The sequence below is a fragment of the Chiloscyllium plagiosum genome, unplaced genomic scaffold (assembly GCF_037043375.1).
Source record: "Chiloscyllium plagiosum isolate Xiang-an unplaced genomic scaffold, Cpla_swu_hap1 HiC_scaffold_36, whole genome shotgun sequence".
Taxonomy (NCBI): Eukaryota; Metazoa; Chordata; class Chondrichthyes; order Orectolobiformes; family Hemiscylliidae; genus Chiloscyllium; species Chiloscyllium plagiosum.
This window is the reverse complement of record NW_028270174.1, coordinates 44755200-44773935: the sequence shown is the minus strand read 5'-3', so window position 1 is coordinate 44773935 and position 18736 is coordinate 44755200. Positions and strand designations below refer to the sequence as shown.

Here is an 18736-nt window from a genome sequence, read left to right as displayed (position 1 = left end):
CATCATCAATAGTCACAGGTGAGGTGCCGGAAGACTGGAGATTGACAAACATGGTGCCACTGTGTAAGAAGGGCGGTAAAGACAAGCCAGGGAACTATAGACCAGTGAGCCTGACCTCGGTGGTGGGCAAGTTGTTGGAGGGAATCCTGAGGGACAGGATGTACATGCATAGACCGGCAAGGACTGATTAGGGATAGTCAACATGGCTTTGTGCATGGGAAATCATGTCTCACAAACTTGATTGAGTTTTTTGAAGAAGTAACAAAAATTGATGAGGGCAGAGCAGTAGATGTGATCTTTATGGACTTAAGTAAGGCGGTCGACAAGGTTCCCCATGGGAGATTGATTAGCAAGGTTAGATCTCATGGAATAAAGGGAGAACTAGCCATTTGGATACAGAACTGGCTCAAAGGTGGTGATGGAGGGTTGTTTTTCAGACTGGAGGCCTGTGACCAGTGGAGTGTCACAAGGATCGGTGCTGGGTTCTCTACTTTTTGTCATTTACATAAATGATTTGGATGCGAGCATAAGAGGTACAGTTAGTAAGTTTGCAGATAACACCAAAATTGGAGGTGTAGTGGACAGCGATGAGGGTTACCTCAGATTACATCTGGATCTGGACCAGATGGGCCAATGGGCTGAGAAGTGGCAGATGGAGTTTAATTCAGATAAATGCAAGGTGCTGCATTTTGGGAAAGCAAATCTTAGCAGGACTTATACACTTAATGATAAGGTCCTAGGGAGTGTTGCTGAACAAAGAGACCTTGGAGTGCAGGTTCATAGTTCCTTGAAAGTGGAGTCACAAGTGGATAGGATAGTGAAGAAGGCATTTGGTATGCTTTCCTTTATTGGTCAGAGTATTGAGTACAAGAGTTGGGAGGTCATGTTGCAGCTGTACAGGACATTGGTTAGGCTACTGTTGGAATATTGCATGCAATTCTGGCCTCCTTCCTATCGGAAAGATGTTGTGAAACTTGAAAGGGTTCAGAAAAGATTTACAAGGATGTTGCCAGGGCTGGAGGATTTGAGCTATAAGGAGACGCTGAACAGGCTGGGGCTGTTTTCCCTGGAGCTTCGGAGGCTGAGGGGTGACCTTATAGAGGTTTTACAAAATTATGAGGGGCATGGATAGGATAAATAGACAAAGTCTTTTCCCTGGGGTTGGGGAGTCCAGAACTCGAGGGCATAGGTTTAGGGTGAGAGGGGAAAGATATAAAAGAGACCTAAGGGGCAACGTTTTCACACCGAGGGTGGTATGTGTATGGAATGAGCTGCCAGAGGATGTGGTGGAGGCTGGTACAATTGCAACGTTTAAGAGGCATTTGGATGGGTATATGAATAGAAAGGGTTTGGAGGGATATGGGCCGGGTGCTGGTAGGTGAGACTAGATTGGGTTGGGATATCTGGTCGGCATGGACAGGTTGGTTCGAATGGTCTGTTTCCATGCTGTACATGGACTCTAACTCTATGACTCTAACTCAACTGTGAATATAGGAGCTGCACTTGGACACAGTGATAGATGGATAAAAATGTTTTAGAAGCATATAAGTGAAATGAGTACTCAGTAAATCTTTAGATTTTCACAGTCGTAAATGTATGTTCACTGGCAATGTACTATATATATTTGATGTGGACTCATTATACTACCAGTTGGTCACCTTGCATTAAAGGATTTGAATGTGTTTCATTGAAAGACTCTTTATTATCTCTCACCATCATCAAAGTGATCACAAAGTGATTGATCCTAAAATGAGGACATTTAAGCCGACCATCACTGAATGCTTCAGGCAAATGAACAGTAAATGCTCACTGTGTTTTATGCCCTATAAAAATACTTCTCTGCAGTGTTGGCAGCCAAATCAATGCATTGCAACAAAACAACAAACAGAAATTGCTGGCAACATTGTTGGTTTTGTTTCTGATTTCTAGCATCTTCAGTTCTTTGTTCAATTTATTTGCATACTGGTGTCCAACTATAACACATGGAGATAAGCCAAGCAGGCTTCAGTGATAATTGAATTGAATTAAATTGAGAATTGAATTAAATTTATTGTCAAGTGTACTAAGGGACAGTGAAAAGCTTTGTCTTGCGAGGAATACAGGCAGATCACAGAGTTAAGTAGCATGGATAAGTAAAATAATAGGTAAACAGCAGCAAAAACAAAAACACAGGCACAGGCGAATGCTAAGGGTTTGTGAGTCCATTCAGTATTCTAACAAGAGCAGGGTAGAAACTGTTTCAAAACCAGCTGGTGCTTGTGTTTAGGCTTCTGTACCTTATCCCCAGTGGAAGAGGTTGTAGAAAAACATTGTCGGGTGGATAAATCTTTGAGAATGCTGGCGGCCTTTCCTTGACAGCGGGCCTGGTAGATGGATTCTATAGATGGGAGGTTGGCCTTTGTGATTGTCTGGGCCGAGTTCACCACTCTTTGTAACTGTCTCCGATCTTGAATGGTACAGTTGCCATACCAAATAGTGATACATCCAGACAGAATGTTCTCGATGGCGCACCTATAAAAATTGGCAAGGATTATTTGCCATCATGCCAAATTTTCTCAGCTGCATGAGGAAGAAGAGAGGTTGTTGGGCGTTTGTAACCAGTGCATCCACATGAGGAGTCCAAGGAAGCTTGTTGTCAATGACCACTCCCAGAAGCTTGACACACCTCTGTGCTGTTAATGTGTAGGAGGGCTTAAGTAACATCCTGCCAAAAGTCAAGAATGAGTTCTGTCGTTTTGCTGGTATTGAGAGCTAGGTTGTTCTCACTTCACCATTTTTCCAGGTCTTCCACCTCCCGTCGATAGTCTGTTTCGTCGCTATCTGAGATCTGACTGACTATGGTGGTGTCATCAGCGACCTTGTAAGTGGCATTAGTCTGGTATTTGGCGACGCAGTCACAGGTATACAGTGAGTACAGTAGGGGGCTGAATGCGTACCTCTGGGGGGCTCCAGTATTGAGTTTTAGTGAGGATGAAATATTGTCCTCAGTCTTTACTGATTGTGGCCTGTGGGTCAGGAAACTGAGGATCTAGTTGCAGAGAGTGGGGCTTAGTCTGACATCACTAAGTTTATTAATCAGTCTTGAGGGGATTAAAAGATTAACGTATTTGAAACGCCAGGTGTATAATATGAAGAATATGGGGTTAGTCCAGCAGAAAGACAGCGGGTTTCCTAGTTTTTGAGATGGTCAAAATTGCTGATGGCCAAACAGACTGGATGTCCCTGTTCAAAATAAACGATAAGCTAACATGCAGGTACAGCAGGCATTAAGGAAGGAAATGTGTAAGGAGCATTGAGTAAAATGATTAGAAGAGCCTGGTTGCAGTTGTTTACACCATGGTGAGGCTGCACCTGGAACATTGTGTCTCATATTGTTCTTCTTAATTAGAAAAGTGTGAATATCTTGGAGAGGATTGCAATTTAGTTTCAGAGACTGATTTTGGGAACTTTAGAGTTATCCGATGAGATCAGATTGAACAGAATGCACCTTCAAAGAATCATAGAATCCCTACAGTGCAAATAGAGGCTATTGGACCATCAGATCTGCACCAACCATCCAAACAGCATCCCAGCCAAACCTACTTGGACAGTTCCAAACAGGAGATTTTATTCACAGCCACAAAAAAGGAATACAAACAAAAGAACAGAGACTGCAGTACAAACTGTGATAGGTTCGACAAGGTCTATGGGAAATCAGTGATTTATCTCTTCATGGAGAACATTGACTATGAGTTTCTTTGGTAATACGCAATGGCCTGTCCAACTGGAACTCATCATCTGAGCCCTTAGAAAGTACACCCAGGGATGGATGTACAGAGTAATCCACCCAGGCTGGGACAAGTTGTATGCCATGAGGATTGTGGGCAAGATTCATGTCCGTGTCTGCTGACAGGAGCATGTGAGGGGATTGGCAAAATGGCAGACATCCAAGATCAAGGAGTTGAAAAAGGAGGTACTCAACCTGTAATCAGCTTTGCATTGCTAACCCTACAGGGAGTGCACAAGGAGAGGACAAGCATGCTGAGGGACCTGCAAGTCATCAAATCCCAATTCCTCGGGGACATGGCCGTGGGTCCCCCTTCTTCTACTCACTGTGTGAGTGGGGGCAGGGGACATCAGCAGCTCTTTGTGCTGCAAGCTGACAAGATGTTTTTCATCTTAGATCTTACTGGCATCAGGGCACAGATCTCAGCCTATTACAAGGCACTGTTCTCTCTGGATCCATCCAGCAATGATGTCACAGGCTTTGTGGGATGACCTGCCACAGGTCAGCCTGGGGTTGCCAGGATGCATGATGCTCCTGTCACATACAAGATGCCGGCTGGTGCCCATCAACCAGTTATCAAGGGGTACGTCTGAGAGGCAGAGTAGGCTGACCGTAGAGTTCTTTAGGACATTCTGAGACATCCTAGGGAATTACAATGCGCATATCCTGATGGATTGTTTTGCAGCCAGGCAACTGTTCCTTTCCTGGTGAAGAGCACTCATCGTCTTGTTGCCAAAGAAGGGGGTCCTTCATTCACTTAAGAACTGGTGTCTGGTCTCTTCAGCAAGGAATTACAGGATTTCTGTGAGGGGGCTGTCATCTCACTTTGGATCCTTGCTGAACCATCATCCCAGCCAGCCCTCAAGGCTGGAGAATTGACTCCAATAGCCATCTGATCCAGGATCTGATCACTCTTCCTTTGTTGTAGATATGGTGACAAGAAATGAAGAATCTTCACTTTGTTTCCCATTGACTGCAATTTGATAGGGTTCCTTTTTGCCAAATTCACTCAAATGTTGCCTTGATTTCAAAGACAGTGACTGGATTCACATCTTAATTTCAGCTTTGTTCTCTGTTTTTACCAAGTTGTAATATGGTCTGGAACTTTCCTCCGCTCTAATTAATCTGTTTTTTTTTAGATTACGTTACAGTGTGGAAACAGGCCCTTCGGCCCAACAAGTCCACACCGACCCGCCGAAGCGCAACTCACTCATACCCCTACATTTACCCCTTACTTAACACTACGGGCAATTTAGCATGGCCAATTCATCTTACCTGCACATCTTTGGACTGTGGGAGGAAACCGGAACACCCGGAGGAAACCCACGCAGACACAGGGAGAACGTGCTGTTGAGATATGACTCTAAGGAGAGAGGGAGTATGAGCTTGGACAAGTGGATAAATTGCCAAATTTTAGGGACAATGAGATGTCGGCAAAAGGTCAAGGAGCAATCTAAAGTAAAATTCTTCAAAGAGAGAACATGAAGAGACAGTCAACATAAAAGTGAATCCAATCTTTTAATTATTCAATTTGTGGGATGTATGTATCACTAGCTGGCCAACATTAATTGCCTGTCTCTAGTTGCTTTGAGAAGGTAGTGATGAACTGCCTCTTGAACCACTGCAGTCCACCTGCTGTTGGTTGATCCATAATTCCATTAGGAGGGAATTCCAGAAGCTTGACCAAGCGACAGTAAAGGAACACCAATATATTTCCAAGTCAGGATGGTGAGTGGCTTGGATTTGAACTTGAAAGTTGTTTTGCTGCCCTTGTTCTTCTCAATGGAGGTAGTCATGAGTTTGGAAGCTGCTGTCTGAGGATCTATGGTGAGTTTCTGCAGTGCATCTTGTAGATAGTACACACTGCTACTGAGCAATGGTGGTGAAGGGAGTGAATATTTGTTGATATAGTGCCAATCAAGCAGGCTGTTTTGTCCTGGATGCTGTCAAGCTTCTTGCATGTTGTTGGGGCTGCACTTATTCAGGCGAATAGGGAGCATTTCATCACACTCCTGACTTGCGCCTTTTAGATGGTGGACAGACTTTGAGGAGTCAGGAGGTGGGTTACCCACTGAAGTATTCTTAGCCTCTGATCTACTCTTGTAGCCATTGCATTTATGTGATAAGTCCAGTTGAGTTTTTGATCAATGATAACTCTCAGCATGTTGATAGTGGGGGATTCAGTGATTGTAACACCATCAGTTGTCAAAGGGCAAGTTACATTGCCTCTTAGTGGTGATGGTCATGCAGCATGAATGTTACTTGCCATTTGTCAACCCAAGCCTGGATATTGGCCAGATCTTGCTGCATTTGGACATGAACTCTTCAGTGTCTGAGGAGTTATGAATGGTGCTGAACATTGTGCAATCATCAGCAAACATCCCACTTCTGACTTAATGATGGAGGGAAAGCCATTGATGAAGCAGCTGGAGATGGTTGGGCCCAGGACACTATGCTGAGGAACTCCTGAGGAGATATCCTGGAGCAGAGATGACTGACCTCCAACAACCACGGCTATGTTCCTACGTGTCAAGTATGACTCCAACCACCAGAGAGTTTGCCCCCGATACTAATTGATTCCAGTTACACTAGGGCTTCTTGATGCCACACTCAGTCGAATGCAGCCATGATATCAAGAGCTGTCGCTCGTACGTCATGCCTGGAATTCAGCTCTTTTGTCCATGTTTCAGCCAAGGTTTTAATGAGAGAAGGGGCTGAGTGGCTCTGGCAGACCCCAAACTGGGGGTCACTGAGCAGGTCATTACTGAGCAGGTGCTGCTTGATAGACTCCTTCCTGTTGATGTCACCTTCCATCTTTACTGATGATAGAGAGTAGACTGACGGGGCACTAATTGGCTGTGTTGGACAGGACATATTTGGGCAATTTTCCACCTTGTCAAGTAGATATCAGTGTTGTAACTGTATTGGAACACTTTGGCTAGGGGAGCGGCAAGTTCCGGAGCACAAATCTTCAGCACTGTTATTGGAATTGGTGTCATGGCCTGTAGCCTTTGCAGTATCCAGTGCCTCCAACTATTTCTTGACATGTGGAGTTAATCAAATTGGCTGAAGACTGATATCTGTGATGCTGAGGACCACTGGAGAAGGTTGAAATGGGTCATCGACTTGACACTTTTGACTGAAGATTGCTGCAAAATCTTCAATCATAAATAATAAAAAGATAATAAAAAGAGTAGTGTTTGTTTTGGAAGCAAGCAGAGGATCATTATGTGAAAGCTATTGCAATATCATCCTTTTCAGATTAAGTCTAAATTATAATTTGGGGAAGATATGGGAATTACACTGAGTAAACTGTTCATTCAGACAATTGGTGAGTCAAATAGCCACATTCTGTGCTGTACCAACTCTGTGATTCTTTGATTGAAAAGACATACATTAATCAAGGAGAGTCAGCATGGATTTATTAAAGACAAAATGTGCCTGAATACTTTGGTTCAATTCTTTGCTGAGAGGAGGTTGGTCCATATATATATATAGTGAGGCATTTGCCAAGTGACAGTCAGGAAGCTTAAAAAGAAGATGGATTAAGAAGAAAATATTAAGTCTGTAGAAACACAGATGGAATAATGATATGGAAAGAAAACTGTCTCAGTGACAGAAAGTTTAGTGTGGTAATGAATTAATGTTTTCTCAGCCTTGGAGATTTTTTGCATTAGTGTTGCCCAAAGATCAAATCTGTGTCAATTATTCTGCAATTTTTTATAATCTGCCTAGATTTGGGTGTAAGGAATTACATTCTAAAGTTTGTAGATTTTACAAAACTTAGCAAGTTTTAGTAATGATGAGGATAGCTATAGATTGCATAGATATAGAGAGGAGCAGTGGGCAGCAACAGGATGGATAATGTTCAATGTGGAGAAATGTGTACTTTCTGATATTATTATGGAAAGTATTTTCAGCATTATATGAATTTGAAATCATATATGAGGAGAGTAACTTTGATGGTATATACACAAATATCTGAAGGTTGATAGGATAAGTGGATTTTTTTAAAAAAAGCATATGGACTACCTGAGTTTATAAATAGAGGAAATGTATAATTTAAAAAAAAGAGAACATTCTGGAATTCATAAATCATTGGTTCGACCTCTGTTGGTGTACAATGGGTAAGTCTGGACGCCAAACTCCAGGAAAGATGCAAGAAATTAGACTGGGAACTGATTAAATTTACCGTGATGTTACAGGGGTCGGGGATTCATCCTATCTCAAGAGAGATAGATTGTCATTTTGAAATAAACCAATTAGATGCAAAACATATAGGAAATTATAACAAATAAAATCAGAAATTGGTGGAAAAGCTCAGTCGGTCTATCAGTATCTGCAGAGACAAAATAAAGTGAATGTTTCAAGTCCTGTAACCCTTCTAAGATCTACAAGTCACAAGTCAGCAGTGTGATGGAATATTTCCCACTTGCTTGGATGAGTGCAGCTCCAACAATGCTCAAGAAACCTGGCATCACCCAGGACAAAGCAGCCTGCTTGATTGACATCAGATTCACTCCACTTAGTAGCAGCAGTATGTACCTTCTACGATACGCATTGCAGAAATTCACTAAAGATCATTAGACAGCATTTTCTAAATCCAGGATCACCACCCACGAGAGGGACAAAGGCAGAGAATAGCAGATACATGAGAATACAAGTTCGTCTCCAAGCCACTCACTGTTCTGCCTTCAAAGTATGTCACCATTCTTTCCATGACTTGGAGGTGCCAGTGTTGGACTGGGGTGGACAAAGTTAAAAATCACACAACACCAGATATCGTCCAACAGGTTTATTTGGAAACATTAGCTTTTGGAGCGCCGCTCCTTCATCAGGTGGTTGCCACCTGACAACCACCTGATACAGGAGTGGAACTAAATTGAGCTTCAATAATTTTCAGAATAATGATAGTTTGAAATTTAACTTCTAAAATAAATCTGTTGGACTATAAATTGGTGTTGTGTGATTTTTAATAATTTTTTCAGTATCACTGGGTCAAGATCCTGGAATTCCCTCCTTAATAATGTTCTACCTACAGCACCTGGACCGCAGCATTTCAAGAAGGCAGCTCACTGCCACCTTCTCAAGGAAAAATAAATGCTGGTCCAGCCAGCAATGACCAATGCCCACTCTCACAAGTGAATAAAAAAATTAATCACTGGATAAACTTCCTTTCATTTCCTTTGAAAAATCCTCAAAAGGATTTATTGTTAGGTTAGAAGGAATACTATCAACTATCCTCAAAATAGATTATACTGGAGATAATTCAGGCATTTCAAACTAAATTGAGCTTCAATAATTTTCAGAATAATGATAGTTTGAAATTTAACTTCTAAAAACGTGAGGAAATATTACTTTTGAAAAGTTATATTGACTGTAGCATCATCGTGATTAATAATAAAGTGCTGTTCATGTTTTTATTCATTTGTAGCCAGAAATGACAGATAATCCCTCCCTTGGCTTTGTTGATGCTGGAATTTCATTTGTTATCCATTCACCCAAGGAACCACCACAGGTTGAGACAATGGGCCTTTTGGCAGGAGTTGGAATGCATGCCTATGCAGCAATACGGCAGTTGAAGGTAAGTTGAAAAATAATATCCTCAACAAACTGAAATCATCTCCTCAGAATGCTTTGAGATTTGTTTGAAGTAATAACTAAAATTGAATAAGCCAAGTCTTGTTTCTCATGTTGTAAAGACCAGTTTTATCTTTTAGACTGTGGACCATAAAAAGGGAAAAGGTACTGTTTTAAACCAATAAAACCATGAAAGAACATGTTGCAGCTTTTAAAATGAGGAACTGGAATTCATTGTGAATTGTATGTACTATGTTCCCTTATTCAGTGTAGGTTGACGACATGAGGATGGATGACACATTCAGCTGAATCTTTACCTAAGTGCATGTTGTATTGAGTTTTTTGGAGAGGTTCATGCTGCAAGACCCAGTGAGATTTCTTGCAGTATTTTAGCAAATGTCCCTCATTAATGGCATCCACCCTAATGGCATCCCTCAAGTAAAATTCTCTCTCCATCTTACCATGTACCTGTCCTGGGACAATATAGCATGGAAACCGACCCTTTAGTCTAACCAGTCCATACTGATCATGTTCCAAAATTAAACTAGTCCCATCTGCCTGTGCTTGGCCCATATCCCTCCAAACCTTTCCCATTCATGAACGTATCCATATATCTTTTAAATGCTGTACCTACATTCACCACTTGCTTTGGCAGTTTATTTTACACATGAACCACTCTTTGTGTAAAAATGTTGCCCCTCATGTCCTTTTTAAATATTTCTCCTCCATGACACCCAAACCATATTTAAAGAGCCATCATGTACTTGCATGAGCATTGGCATTCTGAAGCTGTTCTGCTTGATTCCAGGATGAATCTGAACATATTAGAGAAGGAGAAGAGGATGGTGCAATTGAAAGAGTCCTCTTCCTTGAGGACCAGCAGAGGATGCCACCCCACCAGGCTCTTGAGGATCTGGTCCAAGATTACCTCTGACCTCCTCCATGGATAGGTTGGCAGCAGTCATGGAGGATCACATTCAATACCCTCAGGATCTGTTGGAGAGGAACCCATACCTGCACTTCATCATTGCAGCCATTCATCCTCAGGACCAAATGAATGGCAAGTCCTGGATGAGACACCTGGTTTGTACACCAGGCAATCCATTCCTCACTAGAGTGGTGTCAGAAGACACTCAGCTATGGGTGAAAGCCCTCCTACATAACTCCCTTGCAGTATATGCTTTATCATATCAACCTTTGTCCACCTTCACAACTGTCATTCCACCCCCCCCCCCCCCCCCGCAGACTGCAGCCCCTAATTCCTAAAAATAACTTCTTGCCAAGAAATCTTCCCAGATAAGTTATCCCTAATAACCCCTCACAGACTAGCTGCAATGGAGGCCCAGAACTGACTATGATCCACTCTGGAGACGGTTGACACGTGCATGCAAATGAGATGGATGTAGCACTCATCTTGTAGAACAACAAGATGTCTGCTCCCTGACTGAGGACTGCTGACCAGCAAGGCAACATGCCTGATGTGACTGCAATAATCAGTATGCTATGACATGGATGTTGTGAGCATGCAGGTAGTGCTAAGTGAGCAAGTGTTAAGATAGCAAGTGAGCAGCCCTGAGTTGCAGCATGGCCCAACTCATGAGCTAGGTCCCTGGCCATGTGCATAAACCTCCTTTGCAACAGCTTGTCAATGCTCATTTTTGGTGCATCCTGCATTGTAAATCAATTCTTTCTGAACATCCTGCAAGTGGATCGGAGAGGTTCCATGATGTGTTTTGTAACCATTGGATGCCGATGTCCATGGATGAGGGTTGCATATGGCTGGTAGCCATGATTCATGTCCTGAGGTATTGTTTGTTACTAAACAAAATGGAGACTGGTCACAACCAGCCGTGAACTGACGTCACAAGTACCTGCTTCTACATTGACATTTCTTGATTTACAAACTGTTTAATATACTTGATAATGCAGGACGATAAATATTAATGAGGTGAGTTACTGTATTAGTAATTTATTTAAAAGCTATAAATACTACCTCGTGAAAAAATAACCTCACTACTTAAGAAGCATAACATAGGAGTGAGGCACTCCTAACATCCATATAAGGCTTGCTGGAACTGTTATCCAATTCAGCTACAAATCCTACAAGCTCACATTGTTCGAACCCCTATAAGATTCCACTCCTGGCTCCATATCTGTGTGTTTACGGCAATTTTGCCTATAGGCAGCACTCTGATTGGTTTTTCAGTTGGCCAGTTGTTATTTACTCAGGAGGGCCTGTCATAGTAACAATAAGGCAAAAGTGAGGTCTGCAGATGCTGGAGATTAGAGTCAAGATTAGAGTGGTGTTGGAAAAGCACAGCAGGTCAGGCAACATCCAAGGAGCTGGAAAATCGATGTTTGGAGCAGGAGCTCTTCATCAGAAAACAACTACTTGATTTAATCCTGAAGGATGCTACAACCCCGTATGTGGACAATAGAATAAAACCGCTGAAAATGTGTTGCTGGAAAAGCGCAGCAGGTCAGGCAGCATCCAAGGAGCAGGAGAATCGACATTTCGGGCATGAGCCCTTCTTCAGGAAACGTCAATTCTCCTGCTCCTTGGACACTGCCTGACCTGCTGTGCTTTTCCAGCAACACATTTTCAGCTCTGATCTCCAGCATCTGCAGTCCTCACTTTCTCTTAATAGAATAAAACCATCTCGCTTGCAAAGAGAAAATAACTGAATTGCTCTCTCCCTTGAGTGGAGAAGTAACATAAAATATCCAAGCAGCCTTTCTCACTCACCTGTAAACTGCTCCCTCTGTAAATTGCCTGTTAAAAGGGGAGACCACCTTCAGAGACGACGAATGGCACATGTGCAAACAATACAAACAACTTCCTCTTTTCAGCAAAAAATTAAAACAAAGTGGCATGAATCAAAAGAAGGCCATGCATTACTCCTGTAGTTCAGATTAGATCCAGCAAATTGTTACTTTCAATGTTTTATATTAACCACTTTTTTTATCCTTAATGTTCTTGTCTTCTTATGTGTGAATTTGTTACAATGTGGAAGTTGAACCCCTCTGTTAATTAAACCAAACATCAAGAAAAGCTCGTCTTGCCTCGCCTCGTAATCTGTTAAAATATGAATGACTGAAAACTCCTAAATTCCACTGTTTAAAGAAAAATAACCATTTATTTCTTTAACTCTAATAGTGAACACTATTCATAAATCCAAGCCCCCCATTTTTTTAACTACATACTGTCTGACCCCAACACTGTAAAAAATATGCTGTTCCAATAAAAAGACTTATTAAACATTCCATTAACTTAATCTCAAGGCCACAAGTCTCTTTCTTCTTCGCTATCTTCAATCTTCCAGCTACTGTTCTCCCTGGGACAACTTATTTTATTGCAAGTAGGTTTTACATGAAAAGGTACCTTTGATAAAGAGTGTTTTCTAATTTCTTTGAAAGCAAGATTTTCGATTGGCATGATTTGGAGATGCCAGCGTTGGACTGCTCCAACCACCTGATGACGGAGCAGAGCTCTGAAAGCTAGTGCTTCCAATTAAGCCTGTTCGACTTTAATCTGGTATTGTGTGATTTTTAACTTTAGTTTGGCAGTTAGCTCTCCAGTTTTACAGCAGTTACTTGGCAGATCGATGGCAGGTGCTGTGTGACCAATTTTCAAAATGCTCGCGCGTTTTATAACCCCCATGACACATTAAATTCATATAATTTGATTGGTTTCTGGATGTCAAAACAACAAACTCAAATTCAATTGGGTTTTAGTATCCTAGACATTATTCAAACTGATTGGTTGTATTTGAATTGTTATCAAAACTGCAACCAAAACTCAGGTATCCATTTAACAGTTATTTCCTACATGTATCTATTTTGGAAGAGCTCATCTCCCAGCCTTTCCATTTGGTCAGCTGAGCATGCACTTTTAAATTTACTTCAAAATTCAGAAAACACTTACAATTTTAAAACAAATATCCATGCTTTCAACTTCAGAGCAGTATGTGTATGGATATTTCAGGAAGGAGTAAAATATAAATTAAAGATCTATAAGTTAGCTATTCATTTTTCTTGTTTAGCATTGGTTAAAAGAATTCTGTTACAACAAATAGGTATTTTCTTATTAATGAAAATACCTGAGTCAGGCAGTTAGGTAGAATTGGACTTAGTCATGTTTTCACATCAGTAGCAATTTTAGGAACAATGGGACTTGATTTACAGTGTACTAGCCGAGTGTATCATAATTATGTTATTGGTATTAATAGTAAGAATAGTTTATAGGTGTACCATTTTAATCTCCTAAATAGTTAGTAACAGTTTATTGAAAGTCAGGGGCAGATTGGTGTTGTGACCATTGCCTTATGATTCTATGCAGATGTACTTATGGGACCGGGAACTGTCAGGCATGAAGAGAGGTGGATCTTGTCCCTGGCCCAATGAAATTTCCCCTATATAATGCTGTGAAGTTTGAGCTGGTGCACCCCTCACTCAGGTTTCAAATACTCTTCCCTCACAAATCTCCACTGACTGCCAACTCAGTGAAGCAACACACTGACCATTCCCATACTCAGGTTGAGCCTTACTTTATACTGCAGCTTGTGTTCTCCTCAAGGACCTCTTGCCTTTTACAACATTACTGCCTAGTGTTAATCCTGCCGCCTTGCCAGCTGCTCAGTGATGCTGTGGACATTAAATTTGTGCACAGTGAATATGGCACTGAAATTTCACACCAGCATCACAAAGCTATCGATAACACACATACATATGTGTATACACTGACAACATCAATAGTGACCCACGTACTTTTTCAACTTCTATGCATGGATGGCTGATATGGAAGCAGCCAGGATACTAGTGACATGTTTGAGCAAGACTCTTGGATCGTGATCTGGACACCTTGTAGATACCTGAGGACTACATGTCAGGAGGGCAGCAGATTGCCAAGATGGTGAGGGGTTCGTGCAAGCATCAAGTTGGATCGAGTGTGAGAAATGCTTCAGTAACTTGCTGATTGCTGCCAAAAGTGGCTTATTGCATGCAAAATACCAGGTATTGGCAGACACAGCATATACGCTAAACAAAACCTTGGAAGGTTAAATGCAGCAACCATTGTAAATACCAAATAGGAAATAATATTAAGAACCAGATGAAAAGGACTCCCATTTGAATACAAGGACACCTCATTAGCATTTCTCTCTTGTCCTTGACATTCAATAGCCAAGAGTTGAACAAAACTAAGGGTGTGACCCTGGTACTGTGAGATATTCAATCTATGGAAGAGAGGATCATTCTGATACCCTGAATGTCCCCAAGTGATCTTATAGATAATGTAAAATGTCCCCTTTCAGGTGCACAGTGCCTGCAAGTTACTGTTTTCAGAATAACATTGTGAAGAATGACTTAGTGGATGATCCTAGTGAACAGCACTTTTTATAGTGGGATTGAGGGTTTCGAATAGATGAAAGATGCCAGAGAAGCTGAGACAGACAGCAGGCAATGCATTAGGTGGAGTGTGGAAAACAGTCACTGAAAATTGATAGGGAATGTAAGTATCCTATGAGTCATTTACATTCCTCTCACAAACTTCAGTAGCCTGCTTCCTCCCCTGTAGTGCTATGATAGCTTGCACCTCTAAGGGCATATATTTTAAATTACAGTCAGTTATGAATCACTTGAACAGGATGTAATGCATTCATCTCAGGACTTGTCTAGTAGGATGAAGCAGCAGAAGTTCAGAACAGATGTACAATAAATACTCTCCCAGTAAACATTATCTGTCCATGTCTTACCTTCAAACAAATACCCATGTTATTCTTTCACTGAGTCTTGTGTGTGATTGGTGGCTGTACATAAAAGAAGAACATAACAATACCCAGGGAAGTAACATCACCTTGGTGTGCTCTGTGCTATAGCTCTGAAGTCAAACATGGGTCAAATCAGGCAAGGGTGACATGGAGTCAGAGATGTACAGCTTGGTTCAACTTGTCCATGCTGACCAGATATCCGAAATTAATTTAGTCCCATTTGGCAGCACTTGGCCCATATCCCTCTAAACCCTTCTTATTCATGTACCCATCCAGATGTCATGTAAATGTTGCAATTGTATCAGCCTGCACCACTTCCTCTGGCAGCTTACTTCATACATGCATGATGCTCTGTGTGAAAACGTTGCCCCTTAGGTCCCTTTTAAATCTTTCCCTTCTCCCCTAAACCTGTGCCCTTGAGTTCTGGATTCCCCCCCAACCCAGGGAAGAGACCAGGTATATTTTCCTATTCATGCCCTTCATGATTTTATAAAGATCACCCCTCAGCCGCCAGTGCTCCAGGGAAAAGAGTCCCAGCCTATTCAGCCTCTCTCTATAGCTTAAACTCTCCAACGCTGCCAAAACCCTTGTCAATCTTTTCTGAACCCTTTCAAGTTTCACAACATCCTTCCTACAGGAGGGAGACCAGAATTGCACACAATATTCCAAAAGTGGCCCTATGCAACTGCAACATGACCTCCCAACTCTTATACTCAAAGCTCTCACCAATAAAGAAAAGCAAACTAAACACCTTCTTCACTATCCTATCTACCTGAGACTCCACATTCGAGGAAATATGAACCTACACTCCGAGGTCTCTTTGTTCAGCAACATTCCTCGGGACCTTGCCATTAAGTGTATAAGTCCTGTCTTGATTTGCCTTTCCAAAATGTGGCGCCCTACATTTAAATGAACTCCACCCCATTGGCCCATCTGATCAAGATCCTGTTGTTCTCTAAGGTAACCTTCTTCACTGTCCACTGCACCTCCAATTTTGATGTCATCTGCAAACTAACTATACCTCCTATGTTCAAATCCAAGCAGATTTCTTTCCCTGAATAACACTGGTGAGTTTCATGGTCATCAGTAGATTTTTAATTCCAGGTAGGCCTTTGCCTAGTGGTGTGCCGCAGGAGTCAGTGCTGGGTTCCCTGGTTTTTGTCACTTGTAAATGATCTGAATGTAAATATAGGAGTTACAGTTCGTAAATTTACAGATGACATTAAAATTGGTGTTAGAGAGTGAAGAAGGTTACCTCAGAGTTCAACGGGACCTCAATCAGATGAGCTGATGGGCTAAGGAGTAGCAGATGGAGTTTAATTGATAAATGTTAGGTGCTGCATTTTGGAAAAGCAAATCAGAGCAGAGCTTATGCAGTTAATTGTAAGGTCCTGGGGCATGTTGCTGAACAAAGGGACCTTACGGTCCAGGTTCATAGCTCTTTGAAAGTGGAGTCACAGGTAGATAGGATAATGAAGAAAGCATTGTATGCTTGCTTTTTTGGTCAGTGCATTGAATGTAGGAGTTGGGAGATTATGTTGCAGCTGTACAGGAGACTGGTTAGGCAATTTTTAGAATACTGCATCCCTGTTATAGGAAGTTTGTTGTGAATCTTGAAAACGTTCAGAAAAGATTTACAAGGATGTTGGCATTGTTGGAGGGTTTGAACTATAGGGAGAGGCTGAATAGACTGTCTTCTAGGAGGCTGAGAAGTTACCTTATAGAAGTTTAATAAAATAATGAAGGGCATGGATAGGGTGAATAGTCAAGGTATTTTCCCCAGGATAGGGGAGTCTAAAACTAAAGAGCATAGGTCTAAGGTGAGAGGGGAAAGATTTAAAAGGGACCTAAAAGGCAATGTTTTCACACAGAGGATGGTGCAAATATGGAATAAACTGTCAGAGGAAATGGTGGAGTCTGATACAATTCCAACAATTAAAAGGCATCTGGATGTGTATATGAATAGGAAGGGTTCAGAGAGACATTGGTCAAATGCAGGCAAATGGGACTAGATCAATTTCGGATATCTTGTTGGCATGGATGAGTTGGACTGAAGGGTTTATTTCTGTGCTGTAAATCTCTCTGACTCTCTGACTTCATTATGGATCCTCTTAACCTCACAGTTAGTTTTTGGACTGCTCCCCCTTCTCCTCATTCCAGTCACCTCAGCCACATCTTAAAGGGGCAGGATATACCCTGTTGTTTGGGCTCTGAGCCCATGTGCTCAATTTTCTGTCTCTCTCTCTCCTTTCTCATCTTTTTCTTTTTAATTTATTCTTCATCTTCTGACATCGTGGGGCAGCAGAAATGGAGTTGACAGGGTGTCGGTTGCAGCGATGTTAGTGCCTGGAGCAAGTACCACCGGCTGCGACAGGTCTGGAGCCTGCATTTGAGGACTTGTTGGGTCATCAGCTGTGGTGGATTCCTAGCTGTGGTAGGCATGCAGCGTGGGCTCGGTGGGTCTTTGGCCGTGGCAACGTCTGGAGCGAGAACTCTTGGCTGCAATAAGCCTGAAATGTGGACTCCTTGAGAGCCATGCAGACACCTTGCAAATATCCTGGAGCTGTGTTTGTGGACATGTTCAGAAGATGAAATCAATTTGAGTAATTCTTTTTTATTCTTTTTGTAATTCAAAATGGCTGTATTGTTGCGACAAAACAAATTTCATTATATTTTCTCAATATATGAGACAATAAATACATAAACACACATAAAATGAATAAATAAATAACTTAACTACATAAGAGTTTCCATCCTCAATCAAGCATTCCGACCTCTTTGGCTTCAAGCTTCCCAGAACCTTCTTCTCCAGCTTCATCTTCTTGCCAGGAAATGGGTCTTTCTTACTTTCTACCTGATCAAATACTACATCTTCTTCTGCATCAAGTTATGCAGTCTGCAAACACTAAACCATCTTGAAAACCTGGCTGCAGCATATTGGACAGCACTCAGGACTAATCAAGATCTCTGAATCTCATCCTGAGCAATAAGCATCCTTGTTTGGAGGGAGCTGTGATTGTTATGGAGCTCGAGCTTTTCTCAGGATACTTGAGTGGTGTTGGATGCTACCTCCACAAAGAGTCGGGCTTGTTTCCAATTTCCATCTGTGGGACTTTGGATGACAGTTGAGGCAGCTTGGATTTATTTATAATGAATAATTTGTAGGCAACTCTCATGGAAACAGACAGACACACACACACACACAGAGGAAGGTCTTGAAATAGTTGCACAGAATAAGTAGTGTCTCTTTCTGTTCTCCATCAATATGCTGATAGCAACATGAATACAGTCTACAATATCTGGTCAGCAGATACTGCACAGCTCTGCAGCCAAGCCATGGAAAAAAAAGAGGCAGCAGAGTTGACTGCCATGGTAGCTCTTAGTGCAAGAGGCAAGGTAAATTGGTGAGTAGATCTAGGGCCCAAGTCATCAGTGGGAAGGCTACAAGGCTGAATTATTATCTGTCTGGAGAGATAAGGTCTCTCCCTGTTTTGGTACTACAATATTTCCAAGTAGGTGAGCCTATTGCTATATCCGCAGTGCGAAGGTTATTCCCTAGTCCTTCTTCTCTTTCTTCATATGGGCTGAAGAGATAGTACTGAAAGCCTGGGAATCCTATCTC

General features: G+C 41.8%; 1 protein-coding gene across 1 annotated transcript in view; it reads left to right on the top strand.

Annotated features, from left to right (window-relative positions):
• The window catches only part of LOC122559364 (bile acid-sensitive ion channel-like), a 471193-nt gene that overhangs the window by 379909 nt on the left and 72548 nt on the right, over positions 1-18736 (top strand). Inside the window, exon 5 of the mRNA XM_087979834.1 lies at positions 9201-9350. Coding sequence (XP_087835960.1) covers positions 9201-9350 — 150 coding nt within the window. The remainder of the gene's footprint in view (positions 1-9200; positions 9351-18736) is intronic.